Here is a 20,000-nt window from a genome sequence, read left to right as displayed (position 1 = left end):
GTTTCTCTCTTCGTGTAGATATGGTTGGTGTGTAGTCTGTGGACAAGTTCTCTTTTATCTCTTCCATTCTTTCTTTTATTCCTCTTTTTCTACCATTTTTCCCCGTTCATTTCAATGAGGAAACTTTTCAACTCAACTTTCAACTCCTTCCACTGTAACCTACTACTTCCACTACTACTTCTACTACTACTTCTACTACTACTTCTACTACTACTTCCACTACTACTTCCACTACTACTTCCACTACTACTTCTACTACTACTACTTCTAGTAATTCCACTACTACTTCCACTACTACTAATTCCACAACTACTTCCAATACTACTAATTCCACAACTACTTCCACTACTACTAATTCCACGACTACTTCCAATACTACTAATTCCACAACTACTTCCAATACTACTAATTCCACTACTACTTCCACTATTACTAATTTCACTAATAAATTAGTAATTCCCACAACTACTACTTCCACAACTACTTCCACAACTACTACTTCCACAACTACTTCCACAACTACTACTTCCACAACTACTTCCACAACTACTAATTCCACTACTACTTCCACTACTACTAATTCCACTACTACTTCCACAACTACTTCCACAACTACTACTTCCACAACTACTTCCACAACTACTAATTCCACTACTACTTCCACTACTACTAATTCCACTATTACTTCCATAACTACTTCCACAACTACTAATTCCACTACTACTTCCACTACTACTAATTCCACTATTACTTCCAAAACTACTTCCACAACTACTAATTCCACTACTACTAATTCCACTATTACTTCCAAAACTACTTCCACAACTACTACTTCCACAACTACTTCAACAACTACTAATTCCACGACTACTTCCACTACTACTAATTCCACTACTACTTCCAAAACTACTTCCACAACTACTAATTCCACTACTACTTCCACTACTACTAATTCCACTATTACTTCCAAAACTACTTCCACAACTACTAATTCCACTACTACTAATTCCACTATTACTTCCAAAACTACTTCCACAACTACTAATTCCACTACTACTAATTCCACTATTACTTCCAAAACTACTTCCACAACTACTAATTCCACTACTAATTCCACTACTACTAATTCCACTATTACTTCCAAAACTACTTCCACAACTACTAATTCCACTACTACTTCCACAACTAATTCAACTACTTCTTCCAGTACTTATTCCAGTACTACACTGCACTCTTTCTAGTTTGTTTTCGTGAACCCAAACTAGATGTTATAGCCAATAGATTCCTAATGCATTTTTGAATTTAACAAAGCAAATAATATGACTTTTCACTTTTATTGATCCTCATCGAAACAAGTCGACTTTGTGATTCTTATTCAACTTTATTAGTGTATTTTCATTTACAACCGATAACATGTGGGGCTGAAACAAAAGACGTGTCAAACTCATGACCTTGAACCACACACTACTGTTTAATTACCTTCAACCTTCTTCAGCTGACCACATGTTTATTTTTCAAAATAAAAGCTGCAAATAAATGGGTCACATATCATTTAATTTGCTACACTTTGCTCTTTAAATCTTCTATTTCTCCGCTGCTATGGCAGTCATTTTCCTCATTAAGTTGTTTGTGCTGCTGTTTTGCCAACTTTGTGATTCAGGAATGAATATAATTGAACAATCAGCTTAAATTTCTCTCCCCCTGAGGCTCTTATTTGTAACACAAGTGTTTCCTGCGCCAGGTTGTCTTGATTCACTTCACTCTTTAATAGTTTTTCACCCCAGAAGAAGTGAAGACTCGACAGAGTCGGGCCAAGAGTGGATGAATAATTGGTTTAATTTTTCACACAAAGCGGTTACAGAACTTGAATCCACTGTTGGGAGTTTAGCAACACTTTATTGTAACTGTGTTACTTTTCTTTTGGTTGTAACAAATTATTTAATAAAAACTCTGAGTGCCAAGATTGTAGTTCCCGTTGTGGACTTGATGCTGACGTCAGTCTCGAGACTAAAAGATCCGTCTTGTTTTTTTCCTCCTTTCAAAACCTTTAATTTTGTTGAAGAATGATTTTATTTTATTAAGTTATTTCATTTTTGTTCTTTACTTTTTACACTGGTCTGTGCAGTTGGCAAATTTGTCTTTTTCCGTTTGTTATGAAAAGTAACTTTCTCTCGTTTCTTTTAAGTTAAACTTATTGAATCAAGGGTGTTGTTGTTATGTGTGACTCTATTGTATCATCAGTGTGTGTGTGTTGTTGTGATGTGTGACTCTATTGTATCATCAGTGTGTGTGTGTTGTTGTGATGTGTGACTCTATTGTATCATCAGTGTGTGTGTGTGTTGTTGTGATGTGTGACTCTATTGTATCATCAGTGTGTGTTTTGTTGTGATGTGTGACTCTATTGTATCATCAGTGTGTGTGTGTTGTTGTTATGTGTGACTCTATTGTATCATCAGTGTGTGTGTGTTGTTGTTATGTGTGACTCTATTGTATCATCAGTGTGTGTGTGTGTTGTTGTGATGTGTGACTCTATTGTATCATCAGTGTGTGTTTTGTTGTGATGTGTGACTCTATTGTATCATCAGTGTGTGTGTGTTGTTGTTATGTGTGACTCTATTGTATCATCAGTGTGTGTGTGTGTTGTTGTGATGTGTGACTCTATTGTATCATCAGTGTGTGTTTTGTTGTGATGTGTGACTCTATTGTATCATCAGTGTGTGTTTTGTTGTGATGTGTGACTCTATTGTATCATCAGTGTCTGTTGTTGTGATGTGTGACTCTATTGTATCATCAGTGTGTGTTTGTTGTTGTGATGTGTGACTCTAGTGTATCATCAGTGTGTGTTGTTGTGATGTGTGACTCTATTGTATCATCAGTGTGTGTGTTGTGATGTGTGACTCTATTGTATCATCAGCGTGTGTGTTTGTTGTTGTGATGTGTGACTCTATTGTATCATCAGTGTGTGTTGTTGTGATGTGTGACTCTATTGTATCATCAGTGTGTGTGTTGTTGTAATGTGTGACTCTATTGTATCATCAGTGTCTGTGTGTTGTTGTGATGTGTGACTCTATTGTATCATCAGTGTGTGTGTTGTTGTGATGTGTGACTCTATTGTATCATCAGTGTGTGTGTGTTGTTGTAATGTGTGACTCTATTGTATCATCAGTGTCTGTGTGTTGTTGTGATGTGTGACTCTATTGTATCATCAGTGTGTGTTTGTTGTTGTGATGTGTGACTCTATTGTATCATCAGTGTGTGTGTGTTGTTGTGATGTGTGGCTCTATTGTATCATCAGTGTGTGTGTTGTTGTGATGTGTGACTATATTGTATCATCAATGTGTGTGTTGTGATGTGTGACTCTATTGTATCATCAGTGTGTGTGTGTTGTTGTGATGTGTGACTCTATTGTATCATCAGCGTGTGTGTGTTGTTGTGATGTGTGACTCTATTGTATCATCAGTGTGTGTTGTTGTGATGTGTGACTCTATTGTATCATCAGTGTGTGTGTGTTGTTGTAATGTGTGACTCTATTGTATCATCAGTGTCTGTGTGTTGTTGTGATGTGTGACTCTATTGTGTCATCAGTGTGTGTGTTGTTGTGATGTGTGACTCTATTGTATCATCAGTGTGTGTGTGTTGTTGTAATGTGTGACTCTATTGTATCATCAGTGTCTGTGTGTTGTTGTGATGTGTGACTCTATTGTATCATCAGTGTGTGTTTGTTGTTGTGATGTGTGACTCTATTGTATCATCAGTGTGTGTGTGTTGTTGTGATGTGTGACTCTATTGTATCATCAGTGTGTGTGTTGTTGTGATGTGTGACTATATTGTATCATCAATGTGTGTGTTGTGATGTGTGACTATATTGTATCATCAGTGTGTGTGTTGTGATGTGTGACTCTATTGTATCATCAGTTTGTATGTTGTTGTGATGTGTGACTCTTTTGTATCATCAGTGTGTGTGTTGTTGTGATGTGTGACTCTATTGTATCATCAGTGTGTGTTGTTGTGATGTGTGACTCTATTGTATTATCAGTGTGTGTTGTTGTGATGTGTGACTCTATTGTATCATCAGTGTCTGTTGTTGTGATGTGTGACTCTATTGTATCATCAGTGTGTGTTTGTTGTTGTGATGTGTGACTCTAGTGTATCATCAGTGTGTGTTGTTGTGATGTGTGACTCTATTGTATCATCAGTGTGTGTGTTGTGATGTGTGACTATTGTATCATCAGCGTGTGTGTTTGTTGTTGTGATGTGTGACTCTATTGTATCATCAGTGTGTGTTGTTGTGATGTGTGACTCTATTGTATCATCAGTGTGTGTGTTGTTGTAATGTGTGACTCTATTGTATCATCAGTGTCTGTGTGTTGTTGTGATGTGTGACTCTATTGTATCATCAGTGTGTGTGTTGTTGTGATGTGTGACTCTATTGTATCATCAGTGTGTGTGTGTTGTTGTAATGTGTGACTCTATTGTATCATCAGTGTCTGTGTGTTGTTGTGATGTGTGACTCTATTGTATCATCAGTGTGTGTTTGTTGTTGTGATGTGTGACTCTATTGTATCATCAGTGTGTGTGTGTTGTTGTGATGTGTGACTCTATTGTATCATCAGTGTGTGTGTTGTTGTGATGTGTGACTATATTGTATCATCAATGTGTGTGTTGTGATGTGTGACTCTATTGTATCATCAGTGTGTGTGTGTTGTTGTGATGTGTGACTCTATTGTATCATCAGCGTGTGTGTGTTGTTGTGATGTGTGACTCTATTGTATCATCAGTGTGTGTTGTTGTGATGTGTGACTCTATTGTATCATCAGTGTGTGTGTGTTGTTGTAATGTGTGACTCTATTGTATCATCAGTGTCTGTGTGTTGTTGTGATGTGTGACTCTATTGTATCATCAGTGTGTGTGTTGTTGTGATGTGTGACTCTATTGTATCATCAGTGTGTGTGTGTTGTTGTAATGTGTGACTCTATTGTATCATCAGTGTCTGTGTGTTGTTGTGATGTGTGACTCTATTGTATCATCAGTGTGTGTTTGTTGTTGTGATGTGTGACTCTATTGTATCATCAGTGTGTGTGTGTTGTTGTGATGTGTGACTCTATTGTATCATCAGTGTGTGTGTTGTTGTGATGTGTGACTATATTGTATCATCAATGTGTGTGTTGTGATGTGTGACTATATTGTATCATCAGTGTGTGTGTTGTGATGTGTGACTCTATTGTATCATCAGTTTGTATGTTGTTGTGATGTGTGACTCTTTTGTATCATCAGTGTGTGTGTTGTTGTGATGTGTGCCTCTATTGTATCATCAGTGTGTGTTGTTGTGATGTGTGACTCTATTGTATTATCAGTGTGTGTTGTTGTGATGTGTGACTCTTTTGTATCATCAGTGTGTGTGTTGTTGTGATGTGTGACTCTATTGTATCATCAGTGTGTGTTGTTGTGATGTGTGACTCTATTGTATCATCAGTGTGTGTTGTTGTGATGTGTGACTCTTTTGTATCATCAGTGTGTGTGTTGTTGTGATGTGTGACTCTATTGTATCATCAGTGTGTGTTGTTGTGATGTGTGACTCTTTTGTATCATCAGTGTGTGTGTTGTTGTGATGTGTGACTCTATTGTATCATCAGTGTGTGTTGTTGTGATGTGTGACTCTATTGTATCATCAGTTTGTATGTTGTTGTGATGTGTGACTCTTTTGTATCATCAGTGTGTGTGTTGTTGTGATGTGTGACTCTATTGTATCATCAGTGTGTGTTGTTGTGATGTGTGACTCTATTGTATTATCAGTGTGTGTTGTTGTGATGTGTGACTCTATTGTATCATCAGTGTGTGTTTGTACAAAACTCTCTTTTCATTGAAATATTGACATTAGAAAATGATCTTAAGCTCCGCCCACTGAAAAACACTTTGTTGTTCTGGAGATCAAATCTTGTTTATCATAACCAAACCCACTCTGCTGTGATTGGTCAAGTGCGTCATCAATTCCGGAAGTCTCCACCTCCAAGGGACTCATTGTACAAATAAAGCGTGATCACAGCTGGAGGAGGAGTGAAGCCATTATTACGTCATCATGGACTCTCGTAACCTCTCGTTCGCCCAGATTTCAGAGCAACTTAATAAAGTAATGAGTGTAAAACATGGTCCTGATGAGAAGTTACTGCGTCATGGAGAGAAGAACATTTACTACAACATATCAATTCATATTTGATGTGATTTAGCTAGAAATATGTCTTAAATAAATGTCATGACTCCTTTATCAGATTCATGATCCCTCTAATCCTCGGTGATCTCCGGCACCGTGAGTCATGATGTGGCTTCACGCTGAGATCTTTCAAGTGACATCATCAGCTGATACCCGTGACAGCCGTGCTTCTCATCGCTGGTATCAGAGGCGCCGTGATTTGCTGGCCCGGTGGACCAAAACCTTCTCTATCTGGCCAGGAAAATAACATCACATTTTCCCTGCTCACCTCAACCTCCGCTACCATTCGCTGTTCAGGGATCAGTGTGGGATTTATGGAGCAGACCAGTGAGTGATGTGCAACACATGTCAGCCTCCCTCGGAAGGATTCGCTCAGTCGTCCTGACATGTGAGCTTTTTTCAACCCGTGCTGTGTCTCAAATCACATACTTGTGTACTCAAAGTTAGTATTTTTAGTGCGTAAGTGCGTCTCAATTCTTGTAATTGTAAATGTAGTGCTTCATACACACTAGATTGACACTAAAACACCCACTGAGTATGGATCGATGGACACTTTCTACACTGAACGACTCCATCTTAGTGACGTTTTAAACAGAAGTTACGTCATATATTAATATATATATATATATATAAATATATATATATATATATATATTTATATACGTACAGGTGTATTTTCATCAGCAGCAGTAGGAGGATAAACACGTCTTCGCTGCTGATACCAGCTTAAATATCTCGGAATATATCGATTCTCATATTTTTTCTTTATTTCTTTTTCCAAAATTGCAAAACGTGCTGCCAGCAGGTGGCGATAGTGTTCCTACAGCTGGTTGAAATCATCGTTAAATAGAAGTAGAAGAAGAAGCTGTCGCATCATTTCCTGTTAGTGTGTAGCAGCAGAGTTTGATTTGAGACATACTATCTGTGGAGGATTAGTTACTAGTTAGTATGTACACTATCCTGATGCATACTAACTTCTAGTATACTAAGAGAAGTATGTGATTTGAGACATACTATCTGTGGAGGATTAGTTACTAGTTAGTACGTACACTATCCTGATGCATACTAACTTCTAGTATACTAAGAGAAGTATGTGATTTGAGACATACTATCTGTGGAGGATTAGTTACTAGTTAGTACGTACACTATCCTGATGATACTAACTTCTAGTATACTAAGAGAAGTATGTGATTTGAGACATACTATCTGTGGAGAATTAGTTACTAGTTAGTATGTACACGATCCTGATGCATACTAACTTCTAGTATACTAAGAGAAGTATGTGATTTGAGACACAGCACCGGTTTGTTGTCACCTGCAGATAAACATGGCTTCACGTGACTGCAGGTCTGGTCCTGGTGGTAAAAGAACCCGAGCAGTGAGTCCTCTGGTGAGTCTTCTCTCGTATCCTCTCGCCCACTCTCACCTTCCTCCCATCAGCCCGACACCTGTTCCACATTTCCTCCCAGACGCGGCTCAAAAGTGTAGGTGTAGGAAAAAATCTTTGACTGATAAAGGTGGGTTGATATTTTGGAAGAGGTATCCAGAGGTAATGAGAGCGTGAGATCATAGGATTTGGACCGAGATCCCGGGTCCTCCCACAGAACCAGACCCGGGTCGGAGGAGAAACCGTTCTTGTCGATCTTTCCTCCAGCTGGACGGAGAGGCCAGGATTGGTTATTACTTTGCTATTACCTCGACATGCTTTTGCACTTATAAGATTTTCGCTGCCTCGGCCAAGACGGTTATGTTTTCGTTGTTTGTTTGTTCACACTTTCATTTGTTTCTGGCGATTTAAGTTGGCGAGGAATTCAAATGATTACCGTATATTTCTGTAGGTGACGCTCAAATCCTTTTTCCATCCTTTATCATTTTCTCAAAAGTCCACAAACCGCTTTGTATTAATCATGTTTGTACTTATTGACCTCCAACCAATTTTATGTGGTAAAAAATGTCATGTATGAAAATAGAATCGTTCATTAACACTTTGTGCCTCAAAGTTCCGATTTTACGGTCTAAAGATTCAAAAGGAGCTGCATAGAAATACGAATCTCTTAGTTTAACTTAAGAAAAAAAGAAGGTAGTGTGTAAATCTTTTGTAAGAGAAAATATAAATGAGTGAAATACACAGAAGTTTTCATTAAGACAGTCTATGGATAATTATCTTTGTTAATTACTGCATCAAAATCTTTTACAAATTAAATTGAAGGCCGAAAAAACAAAACAAAACCATGTATATATTTATATGACTTTCTTTTACAGGAAAGTCTGACAGTGATGTTGTCTTTTCATTCCCAGATGTGTGTGTTGATCCTAATTTTGTGTTTCCTCAAACGCTCCCAACTCATATTTATCCTACATTAGGTTAAATCTATTGAAGTCTACGTGGATTTTTTTATAGACAATATTAGATCCTAAAATTGATGTAAACACTGATATTTTAATAGATCAACCACATGACCATTAATCTACTTTGATTTTAAACATTGAAAGACCACATTATAATGACCAGAGCCTTAAGTTTGTTATTTTATGAAAAAAACCTTTATAAACAAATTTATATAAGGAATGGATGAACACAAATAAAAAAAACAAAAAAGCTTTAAGAGCTCAGTAGGTAAAGTTGTTACTTGAGGTCGAAGAAGTTTCAGTTTCTAACCAAGCTATGGATGGATTTTTAGTTGTGTTGCATTTACGATAGTTCAAAGTTAAAAAAAATAATTTTCTACTCACCCTCATGTTGATTAATGTTGGGTTTATTGTGAGTAATCTGTCCTTGTTAGAGTTCTAGACAAAAATGTTTGTTCATTTTAATGTAGCGACTGGAGCTCAGTTGTCTTCGTCTTCATCTTCGTCCAAAAAGACACTTAAAAAACATCCAAATACCTTCATATACTGCTCGACTGTAACATCCCTTTATTTCAGGCTAGTTTTAGCAGAAGCTTTGAGGCTACTCATGCTACATCTCACGATATTGAGATTTCGTTGATAATTCCAATGTCGGGGCTTCAATACAAGATGGAGTTTACAGTATAGTAAAGTATTTTGATGTTTTTAAGTGTCTTTTTGGACATCCAATCGCTACATTAAAAAGAACAAACATGTTTCTTGTCTCTTAAAAGGAACAGATTACTCTGAAAATAATCCCAACATTAGTCAACATGGGGGTGAGTAGAACATAAGTGAAGTTGGAATTTCGGGTGAACTATCACTTGAATCCTGATTGGTCTTGACGGTGGGACGGTGCGTTACTGCCCACGACTCTGTAAAAACGCCTCTGCTGAGAGCGTGAAGGTAAATGAAAGAGTTGCATTAGAAGCAGCAGTCCTGGCTGTCACTGCTGTTCTCCGAAAACCTTTCGCTTAAACCGATGCCAGAGCGACTTATTACACATGGTCCGGGGTGACGTAAGTGTCGCTCTGCCACTAAAAGGAATTAAAAAGTAATGATGCAGACGAAGGTGTCAGGCTGTTTGATGAGAGGCTTGAAAAAAAAAAAACGCTCCAGTCCGAGTCGTTCAGTCTAAACAGTCGAGGGAAGCTTCAGTCATAACACGGACCCAACACTAATATGACGGGGTCGGGTTTAAAGACGCCCCGCGGGCCTCCCTCTGGGCTGATTTGTCCGTCACTAATAAGATTACCTCCAGGAGTTTATTTTAGATTCGGCGAGACGATAACACCATCGCTGGAGAAATATTATTGTTTTCCTCCAGTGACAGAAGCCTTTTTTCTAAAGACCGTCTCGAACCCAGATTTAGATTTTCCTGCGTTCTAATAACTGTATTTTCCAAGCACTCCCCGTCTTTCCTCGAGTGTTAATCTGGTCTGTCAAGTCTAAACATCTAATTTGGTTTCAAGCGGCATGACGAGAGGAATGACTCGCTGGAAACAGAATGATTCCACTGGTGTAATGGTCCACGGATGGTTGGGCCGGATCGGCACCGGGGCGCTAAATGAAATGGAGGACGTATAGTTTCATCAATTCGCCAACGATGTGGCGCCAGCGTCTTACAATACTTAATACACGTCGTAATGACCATCGTAAATAATTATCGACGACACATACGTTGAAACGGTAATAAATATCACGTCGTCCAGACATTCAAATGAAGCTCGCGCTCAACATGCCACAGTCTGCCATTTTGTGGCTTGGAAACACCAGACGTGTACTTTTTGTTCATTGTGGTTTCATCACGGTGACTGCCTTAAAAAACTTGACTTTTTTTCTTAGACTCACACGAGCCGACCACACTCAATAATAATTGCCCGGGTTTTTATAACCTGTTATAATGATGCTAGAACACGCCGCGTGTCATTTTTCACTCATCTTGGATGACTCAACTCTGCCATATTACACGTTTAATGGCTGCACCTTGCATCAGCAAACTCCTGTTAAATATACGTCCCTTCAAATTCAGTGGGTAAAGTTTTTGTTTTTTCATGTTGGCAGAGTTGTTAGAAAAACAGCTTTGAGTAAAATAATCAGGTTTTATTGGAGGATGGACCTTCTATCGGTTTCTCAAAAGAGTTCAAGCTCAAGGCTAATGAAACTCAGAATATCACGGATTTAAGTTGGAAAGATTATCTTAACACGCCTATTGTATTTGTTGCATTATAAAAAACTTATGGATTTATTCATATATATATATATATAAATACTGCAGTGATGCCGCTGATCTTAACTATTGATTTACAGTCAACGGTAAAGTTATGTTGTATTTGACATGATCCCAACACCAACTTCAAAAATCCAGTTTTCTTTTTCTATCTCTGGCAATACAAGCGTTTCCGGTTCACATGGATAACTACGATATGACGTCTCAAGTTAGTCATAAATGGAGGTTTAGTTGGAAGCACCAATGAATGGCTGTCGCTGTAAGATGATGGTTATTATTTTGCGTCTTCATTATAGAGTTTCAAGATATCATTGAAAGATGTATAGCTTTATTCAGTTTTATTTCCAATGTTCTTGTTGCTATTTACAATAAACTCTCCAATAATTCAATGTTTTCAAATGAAAAAGTGGGTCATATTCAGCCCAACAAGTACATTTGTTTGCTTGTTGGTACAATGACTTTGATTTAAAGTACATCAGAAACTGTTTCTCTTCCCATGCATGTCTGTATCATAACCAAGGAAAACACATTATAAATCCCTTAATTTTCCCAATATATAAGGAATAAATCTTATATCTTATCTTGTAAATAGCACTTAATAAAGTTCTATAAATCTGAAAAATAACCAAAATAACTGATTCAGAATGGAGGGAAATTGATGAAAGATAGTGAAGCATCTTCATTCCAACCTGTTCAAGGAGTGTTAGTTTTGGAATTATAAACAAATATGGATTATATTTGACTTTAAAACTTTGGGTTTGATTGAGTCTGCGACCACTGACTTGAGTGATGTCACAGTTGATCACTTTGTACATCCTTCGACATGTCAACAGCAGTAAAATATATACAGTATATACAGAGAGTCAAGGCGGTCGTTTCTACTTCATTGTGTTCCTACTTTTTTATATACACTTTCTGATTGTGATGATTCTTTTGGGACTGAGGCTGTTCATGCTATGTGCTTCAACATAGACAGACATGTGTAAAGAAGGTAGATTTATATTTATTGTTGATAGTACTGGAGGTACGCAAAAAAAAACTCTACTACTACTCTCTAGTTTCATGTTTTTCTGCTGAAAGTACAAAGAACAGTCTCAACGTTAACGAATGTTTATTATGACGGATGCTAATGTCAGGTGTGTTTTCGTTCCAGCGAAGACAGACGCACAAACCGGCGCAGGGTCGTCGAAGCTAACGTCGACCAGGAGTTAAAAAATATAAACCTTGTGGACGCAGCTCCAGCTCAATATGCTTTTGTTTGAAATTACTGCGAGAAACTGGCGTCTCCCCGAAGAGCGAACGACAACAGAATGATGGCTTGGCTAATAGATTTTGTTAGTTATCTGACCCGGCTCCTTCTGCTGGTGTTAAATTAGGCTTTAACTGCTTCCATCTGGGCCTGGAAACGTACGGACGGATCCGCGCATGACGGCACACACCGATACACACAGCAATACACACACCGATACACAACTCCGAGTGGAGGCGGGCGTGGGCGAGAATATATCGGCGGAATTATACGAGCTATCTTGGATTCTCTTCATCGGCGTAACTCACGAGGTGAAAGAATCCGGCGCCGTCACGAAGCACTTTAACTCAGGGGTCAACGCCGGTTTTATCAATGATTTGGAGAAATTTGGGGTTTTCATCCACGACCTTCAAACATCACGCACAAGTGATGGCTTTTTCCAGCAGAATCCAAACTAATAATCTGATGCCCGAACAGACCACGGTCGGTCATTAGCACGAGTTCCATCGAAGCCTTCAGACGTGCTTCGCTTGCTCTCTATAAAGAGGCGAAGTGAAATTTCGGCACAGTCGAAAAAAAACAAACGTCCAAACTGGAGGATAAATGGCGGCACTGATTAGTAGTCGGCGATTTTCTCTCCTGCTTTCTTTCCACGACTTCCTCCTCCACGCCATTATTCCAGCGAGTGTTGAAAGCACAGACCAGGACTCTCAGACCAGGACTCTCAGACCAGGACTCGCTCGCGACTCAAAACCTGTTTTTGTTTTTTTCTCTCTCCCGGGGTTAGAAGTTGTCTGGCTGAAAAGAAAAGTCTCTGAAATGACATGGTTTTGATAAAAGTCTGCGACTGCGGTGGCCTACACGCCCTTGTGTGTGTGTGTGTGTGTGTGTGTGTGTGTGTGTGTGTGTGTGTGTGTGTGTGTGTGTGTGTGTGTGTGTGTGTGTGTGTGTGTGTGTGTGTGTGTGTGTGTGTGTGTGTGTGTGTGTGTGTGTGTGTGTGTGTGTGTGTGTGTGTGTGTGCGAGAGAGAGCACGGAGGGCGTTTCACTGCCAGTGGTTTCCAGGCTTCTTTAAAATCACCATCAAAGCCGACAGTCAATGTGTTTCTAATAGCGGGACTCGAATTAAACACCGAGGCCTCAGCAGAGAATAAATCATTTACAGAACAATTAGCTCATTTGTTGCTTCGCACAGAGCTGCCAATGACTTCCAGACACACACACACACACACACACACACACATAACCAGCCTGTGTGTAGAAGTGTGTCTAAAACTCACTTTTCATGGTCAGATGAAATTCATTTTAAATATCAACTGTATTTTATTCGATCTTTTCCACTTTTGTATTCAAAATACACATATTTTCACTGGTGCAGAAATAGATAAGTCACTATATCACTTTCCACTTGCACATTGCAGTTTTACTTGAAGTGTTTTTTTTCCACCAAGTCTGTTTCCTTTGCTGCTGAAGAAAGATTTGTTTTTTCATAGAAGGCAAAACTACTGTTGACCTCTGACCTCAGCCTCACCCTTGGAAAGATGTGACCCCCGTCACTGTCTCGTCTTCATTAACTTGTCTGGAGCAATTTGGTTATAACATCTTTATTATACTTTCATTTATTTAGATTTACTGTATTTTTATTCCATATTTTCCTGTGGCTCTTCTACAATATCTTAACTTCATAATACTTGATTTATTTTATCCCACAACTGGTTTGGGACCAAAGTTTTAATACGTTAAATAAAAGTTACAATATTCCTGACACTTTAACCGATACTTTTTATTTTAAATGTTGTTGCCATTAACACGATTTTGTACTTTAATCACTTTAAAATCAGTAAAATCTTCATTGTAACTTCTTAAGAATGAGCCTGATGTTTGACTTTGTATTTGTTCTTCTGAAATATTTAAAATATTTATTTTGGGAAATCATGATAGTGGTACAACTGCTCTTGGTGTAAGATGACTACTGTAGTAATATTTTGTATTTTAGTTTACAGTGGATTATCATCAGTATTAATTCAAATTTTCTTGTTGTTGTTCTTTACAACCTACCCTCCAATAACTAGAATATTTTAAATAATTTAACTTCAGTACCATATCCAACCCTTGAAGTACAATTATGTGGACTTGTTAATACATAGAGTTTACTTTAAAATACCACAGAAACTATATCACTTTCCATGCATGTCATTATCGTCACCGAATAAAGGGGATATAAATGAGATTGAATGTCCAAAACAAAAAATTGGTTTCCAGAGCATAAACCAACGTCACAGTTTCTCCATTTTTCTGTCCAGACTTGGATCTAGTCCTGAATATCTTGATCGAGATGATAAACGTGATTTCATCAATATTTGGATCGATCCTCTCACGCCTACACTCCACTCCTTTCACAGTTTTCGCTTCACTTTCTGAAAAACGTGTTGATTTCCCGCCACAACCACAAGGTCAGCTTTATTTTGCTGATGAAAAATTTTAATCAGGATTTCAATATTTGGCTCAAGGAACTTGTCAAGTCCAAGTCTTGGTTAAAAAAAAAAAAGAGGTTCTCGCTGAAAGTGCTTTTATTGGCAAATCATCCAGCGTATCTGTTTATGCCAGTGAACGCACTTGACACCCGTCCATGTCTTCGGGCCAAAGGAAATAAACGGAGGAAGCCATAAAAGTCCTGCGAGTGATTCGGGGGTTCGGCCGAGGCCCCCACGTACCTTCGCTCGCGTCCACATGTGCTGGAGCGACGCGGCGGCAGATGGTCGTCCGCTTTGACGCTCGTGACGTGCTCGTGATTTAAGGCTGTGCAGGTTGAGTGAAGACACCTGACGGTACAGCAGGATATGTGCGTCAATCTTCCCGACAGTGATGGGATTTAAGACGACCCTCGACCCCTGACCCCGAGTCTGCTCTGCACATCCCCAGATGAAGACGTCGCAGGACAAGGAGAAGGTCGTGGACCTGCTGACTCATGCTAGGCTATTAGCTTCGTCAAATATATCTCTTAAGAAGAATAAATGGTGAAATAATCTGAAGCAAAATCGTTTGAACTGAAGTGCATGGACTTTATTTTCCAGCAGATTTTAATAATGTCCATAAATCTGAACGTCTAGATCAGATGAGCTTCCGTGACCAGTGTCCTCTACAGTAGACAGTTTCATGTTGGAATTTAACTTACAAAAAACTACAAATAAATCATCTACAGTTTGTATTGAAGTCGTTTTCATTAGTTTATTTTGGAGTCGATTTAAAACCACTATTTCGGTTTTTCAGAAGAAATCACATTTCAGACAGTAATAATCGATAACTTAAATGATATCAATGATTCTAATTAATCATCTTCCTTTATTAAGATTAATAGTTTTTATCTGTGTTATGGTTAAAAGTAAATATTTGTGTGAAAATTCCACTGAGATTTGATTTATTTTTTGCAGTAAAACGAATTTGAAATGTAATATTAAAAAGAAAAATGAAACCCCAGTTTTCATTATAACCCTGATATACGTCACTTCTGCCTCCACCACTGGTTAAAATAAGTCATCAAATAAAGATGAAGTGATTCATTACCAACATTAAAACTCTTTTAAATTTCACATTACATTGAAAAACAATCATCTTTTTCCCTCATTCAGTAAATAAAAACCAGAAGTTTAATATTTGAAATGAAGGTTTCCTGTCTCACTCTGTGCATGTTTTCTGTAGCACTTACAGAATGTTGTAAAACCACCATTATTTTAAACATTAATTCATCATTTCAATACAGACATTGAAAGTAAACCGTGTTTAAAGCAGACGATATAATGAAGTGTAATCTCACGGCAGCGAAGTCCGATCGAAGCCAAAGTAAATCCTGTTTTTTCTTTAACTTCGTGGCTCCTTCAAATATAGGAAAGAACGCTTTAATGACCCTTATTTCCAATTCCACTGAATATTTAATATGATATGGATTAGCACGCCGAGCTGCGGTCATTACCACTAACACAAGTGTTTATTTTGCAACGGCTACACCGTGTGTACACATAATAGGAGGAAATGAGGGTCTATTTTTCTCACTTTTCCACCTCACCGCACTGGAAACAGCATAATTGACGCCGTCGCTCCGACTGGAGCCGACAGCTGCGATGATCCTCGTGAGCGTCGACGTCCAGAGACGCTCTCAGGACACGAGGCTGGTTTTAGCATCGCCATGGTTTCCTACAGTAATCACCGGCAATCATCGCTCGGTCCTCCGTCGCACTCGGACGCACCGAAGACACTTTTCCACAGAAAGAAAAGAGGCTCAGGTTTGGACAATCAAGGTTGATTTTTTTTTCCTTTCTTTCTTCCCCCCATATGACTTTTAAATTACCTGCATTTGATTTAGTTGAACAATTACGTTCATGTGTTCTACTACCACTGAGGGTAACGTTAATACTCTTGTCATGTGGATTTATAGAGCAGGAAAATAATGTATTTTCACTTACAAACGCTTTCTAGGGAATGACTATCATAAAACCCAGTTATTATATAGAATTAAAGTTTAATTTGACTTTCAAAGTGTTTAAGGAACGTGTTATTTGTGTCACATTTTCTGCAACAACAAGAAATTCTACTTTAAATTTTAAAAACTAATGAAAAACTGTATGTACTTGGAGGGGAAACATACGGTTTGTACTTTTGATTTTGTTTTGTAATTACTTTTGTGGTATAAAGATGATGCAACGATACTAACAAATTAGAAACCGTCCTTAATACGATTTCAAATAACTTTGAAATAATACATTTATATATTTTGTATTTGAAAAAAGAGAACATTATTTGAATGAAACAATCATTTCCTTTAAACGAAACCATTTTCAAATATATTTTGAAACTGATTTGTTACAAATACGTTGGTTTAGTTCAAGATTACAAATCAAAGAAGTGAAACATGTTGTTTTCTTTTATCACCACAAGTTTTTTCATTTGAATGTAATATAATTAAATATCTTTGACGTATCGTTTAGAGCTAGAAAAAGCTCTCCATCCTGGAGTCCCTGAAGACATTATAAACTGTAATTATGTGTATTTTTAAAACATTATTTTGATTTATTAAATGTTTAGTAGTAAATTGTTCGTACAAAACACAACAAATAAACAAAGTATTTCTGCGGTAAACGGTAACAAACCAGTCAGAGGGAGAACGAACAAAACGTATTCTCTTGTTCGTTTCTATTCCCAAAGAGCTTTTTTTTTTTTAAAATCTTTCTCTCCGTGTCGGATTGATTTCCCGTCACCGGGGAGCGAAGCAGGTGATGTCGAGCTGTCAGGACTCGCCTCGCGCGGAAATACGAACGTAAAAAACCTACGAGAGCCTCGACGGGGTTGACTTTAAGTATTCGCGTCTGTCTCTCTCCACACGCACAAGTGTTCTCTACCCAGCATGCATCAGCAGATAGTGTTACGGCCTCTCCCTCCTGACGGCGCCGACCTCCGCCCGCCCGATCGATACGCTAGCGCCGCGAGATCCGCCTCGGGGGGGACGAGGCCAGCGGACGCCACGAGATCGGAGGTGTGAGTCGACGGCAGGAAAAGATGGAGGTTCGCGTCTCTCCGAGACAGAAGGCGTCTGGGGTTCGGACACGGACGGCGTCTAGACTTTCACTCCCGAGGAGGAGGAGGGGGAGACGCACCGCTGAGGTTATCCCCCCGCTAAAGGGTCTCCGGGTTTAGACACTGAGGAGAGTATTAGTTTTCACACACTGCTGGGGTAATGGGGGGGGGAACTGCCAGATGTCAGCTCTTTACCCATAAATCCTGCTAAATGGGCAGCGGCTGGAGGCTGGAGAGGGAGAGGGCGAGTGGACGTCAGCTCTCGATCATCGGGGAGCAGCATCTGAGGGGCGCAGCTGGAGTCGTCTGAACGCGAGGCTCCGGCATCCCTGTTATTTCTCATCACACTGACAGCTTTTCCTACACGGGGAACTTCTCCATTACGTCCATTTCCTGTCCTGAATCCATCAAGGCTCTGTCACGCGCCCGTCACCACCGAGCCTCTCAGGTGACCTTGAGCCTCTCAGGTGACCCCGAGCCTCTCAGGTGACCTCGAGCCTCTCAGGTGACCTTGAGCCTCTCAGGTGACCTCGAGCCTCTCAGGTGACCTTGAGCCTCTCAGGTGACCCCGAGCCTTTCGGGTGACCCAGAGCCTCTCAGGTGACCTTGAGCCTCTCAGGTGACCCAGAGCCTCTCAGGTGACCTTGAGCCTCTCAGGTGACCCTGAGCCTCTCAGGTGACCCCTGAGCCTCTCCAAACCATTGATCATTGACTTAAATTAAAAAACCTTTATTGTCATTAAACGTCGGCAGAAATCGTAGCATCAGCGCCAAAAAAAAAGAGACAGTATTTGTTCAGGCTTTTCCTTGATTTTCTGGAACTCCTGTGTTGTTATCAGTATTATCTTGATCTTTAAAGTATATACTTTATTGAATATTGTTTTGATTGTTTAAGCGCTTTGTGACCCTGGTCTGGAAAAGCTCTATATAAATAAATATTACTTACTTACTTACTTACTTACTTACTTACAGTATCCATAAACAATCGCAGAAGTAGAAATAAAGTGCACAATTTGGACAGGTAGTATATGATATATTACCGAGTAGATATATCAGTAGATATATCAGTAGATATATCAGTAGATATATCAAAGTAAAGCTCATGACGTGAGCGTGTTTAGACGACATGTTTAGCATTTTCATTGGATTTTATTGGCCCACAAATGACCCCGGCTGCATGAACAGCCTCTCGTAAATCATAAAGCAATATTTTTGAATTGCTTTTTTTGTCTTCAGGAAAACACCGGGAAGACTAAGCTTTGACCCTTTTGCACTCATTACTCTTCGGTGCTGTCCGAGCGACCGGTCGTATCCGCCCTGGACTCTGGAGCACCTGCTCCAGTAGATCCAACTCCCAGCAGCACCATAACGCCGAGGCCTTCGACCCCCAAGAAGAGAACTTTAAAGAGGCTTTTGTTTTTTAACGTCCCTGAGGGCCGGTCAGGTTTACAGTGACTGATCTCACTGCAGCTGTAAACACCAAATTGACCCTAAAATTACCGCATAGTTTTCCAGGAGGCGTCGCCTCCATCGTTGCATCTCGGCTTCGACATATTTACAAGTTTGATCTCACGAACGTCTCGGCGTCTCTTACCATTTTTCTCTGGTTGCTGAGGCAGAATGTACAGATGTGCTTGGGCTGCGCCGATTGGTCGGACCCTCTGGTGGGGGAGGAGTTGACGTGGAAGAACGGCGGTGAAGGTGCGTGACACGGCTGTCCGTCGTGAAGCCCCTCGCCCAGGAGCAGGACGTTGCCCAGGTGACTGATGTAGCTGCTGGCCAGGCGGAGCGTCTCGATCTTCGACAGCTTCCTGCGACGGGAAGAAGGAGAGAAGTTTACCATCGAGCTGATGGCTACGTAAACATTGTGGCATCGCCCTACCTGTCGGCCGGCTCCGTGGGGATGAGCGTACGCAGCGCCGTGAACGCCGTGTTGACGGAGTTGGTGCGATCTCGCTCCCGGGCGTTGGCCGCCGTCCTCTGGCGGACCTCGGTGTGCGGCGGCGAGCCCTGCTGGCCGAGGCGGTTCATGATGGCGCCGACGGCGGCGGCGCCGTCCTCCGCGCACAGCTTCCTCTTCCGGTTCATCTTGATGTGGAAGGCGGACGGCGACGAGGACGACAGGCGGAAGTTGGAGCGCTCGTCGGAGCCGGAGCCCTCGCTCCCGTTCTCGTCGTCGTCCTCCGAGAGGAGGGCGATGTCGCCGTACAGGAAGCGGCCCGCCGGCGGCGCCGTACGCAACATGGCGAACGTCATATCTACCCCGAGGACGGTCGGCAGGAAGTTGTCAGTCGTAGAGTGAGTGAGGAATGATTGTAGCTTCTCTGCTGACAGAAGGTTCTCCAGGCAATGTCCTACTT

The 20,000-nt window shown here is 40.1% G+C and overlaps 1 protein-coding gene across 1 annotated transcript in view; it reads right to left on the bottom strand.

Annotated features, from left to right (window-relative positions):
- scxa (scleraxis bHLH transcription factor a) overlaps nt 1–20,000 on the bottom strand; it is a 20,607-nt gene that overhangs the window by 591 nt on the left and 16 nt on the right. Inside the window, exons 1-2 of the mRNA XM_087805807.1 lie at nt 19,523–20,000; nt 19,235–19,451 (exon numbers count right to left, since the gene is read on the bottom strand). The exon at nt 19,523–20,000 is cut by the window's right edge and continues 16 nt beyond it. Of these exons, the coding sequence (XP_087661933.1) occupies nt 19,235–19,451; nt 19,523–19,896 (591 nt within the window). The 5' untranslated portion in view covers nt 19,897–20,000. The remainder of the gene's footprint in view (nt 1–19,234; nt 19,452–19,522) is intronic.

Source organism: Callionymus lyra, chromosome 13 (assembly GCF_982586985.1).
Source record: "Callionymus lyra chromosome 13, fCalLyr1.hap1.1, whole genome shotgun sequence".
Lineage (NCBI taxonomy): Eukaryota > Metazoa > Chordata > Actinopteri > Syngnathiformes > Callionymidae > Callionymus > Callionymus lyra.
This window is presented reverse-complemented; position numbering and strand designations above follow the sequence as displayed.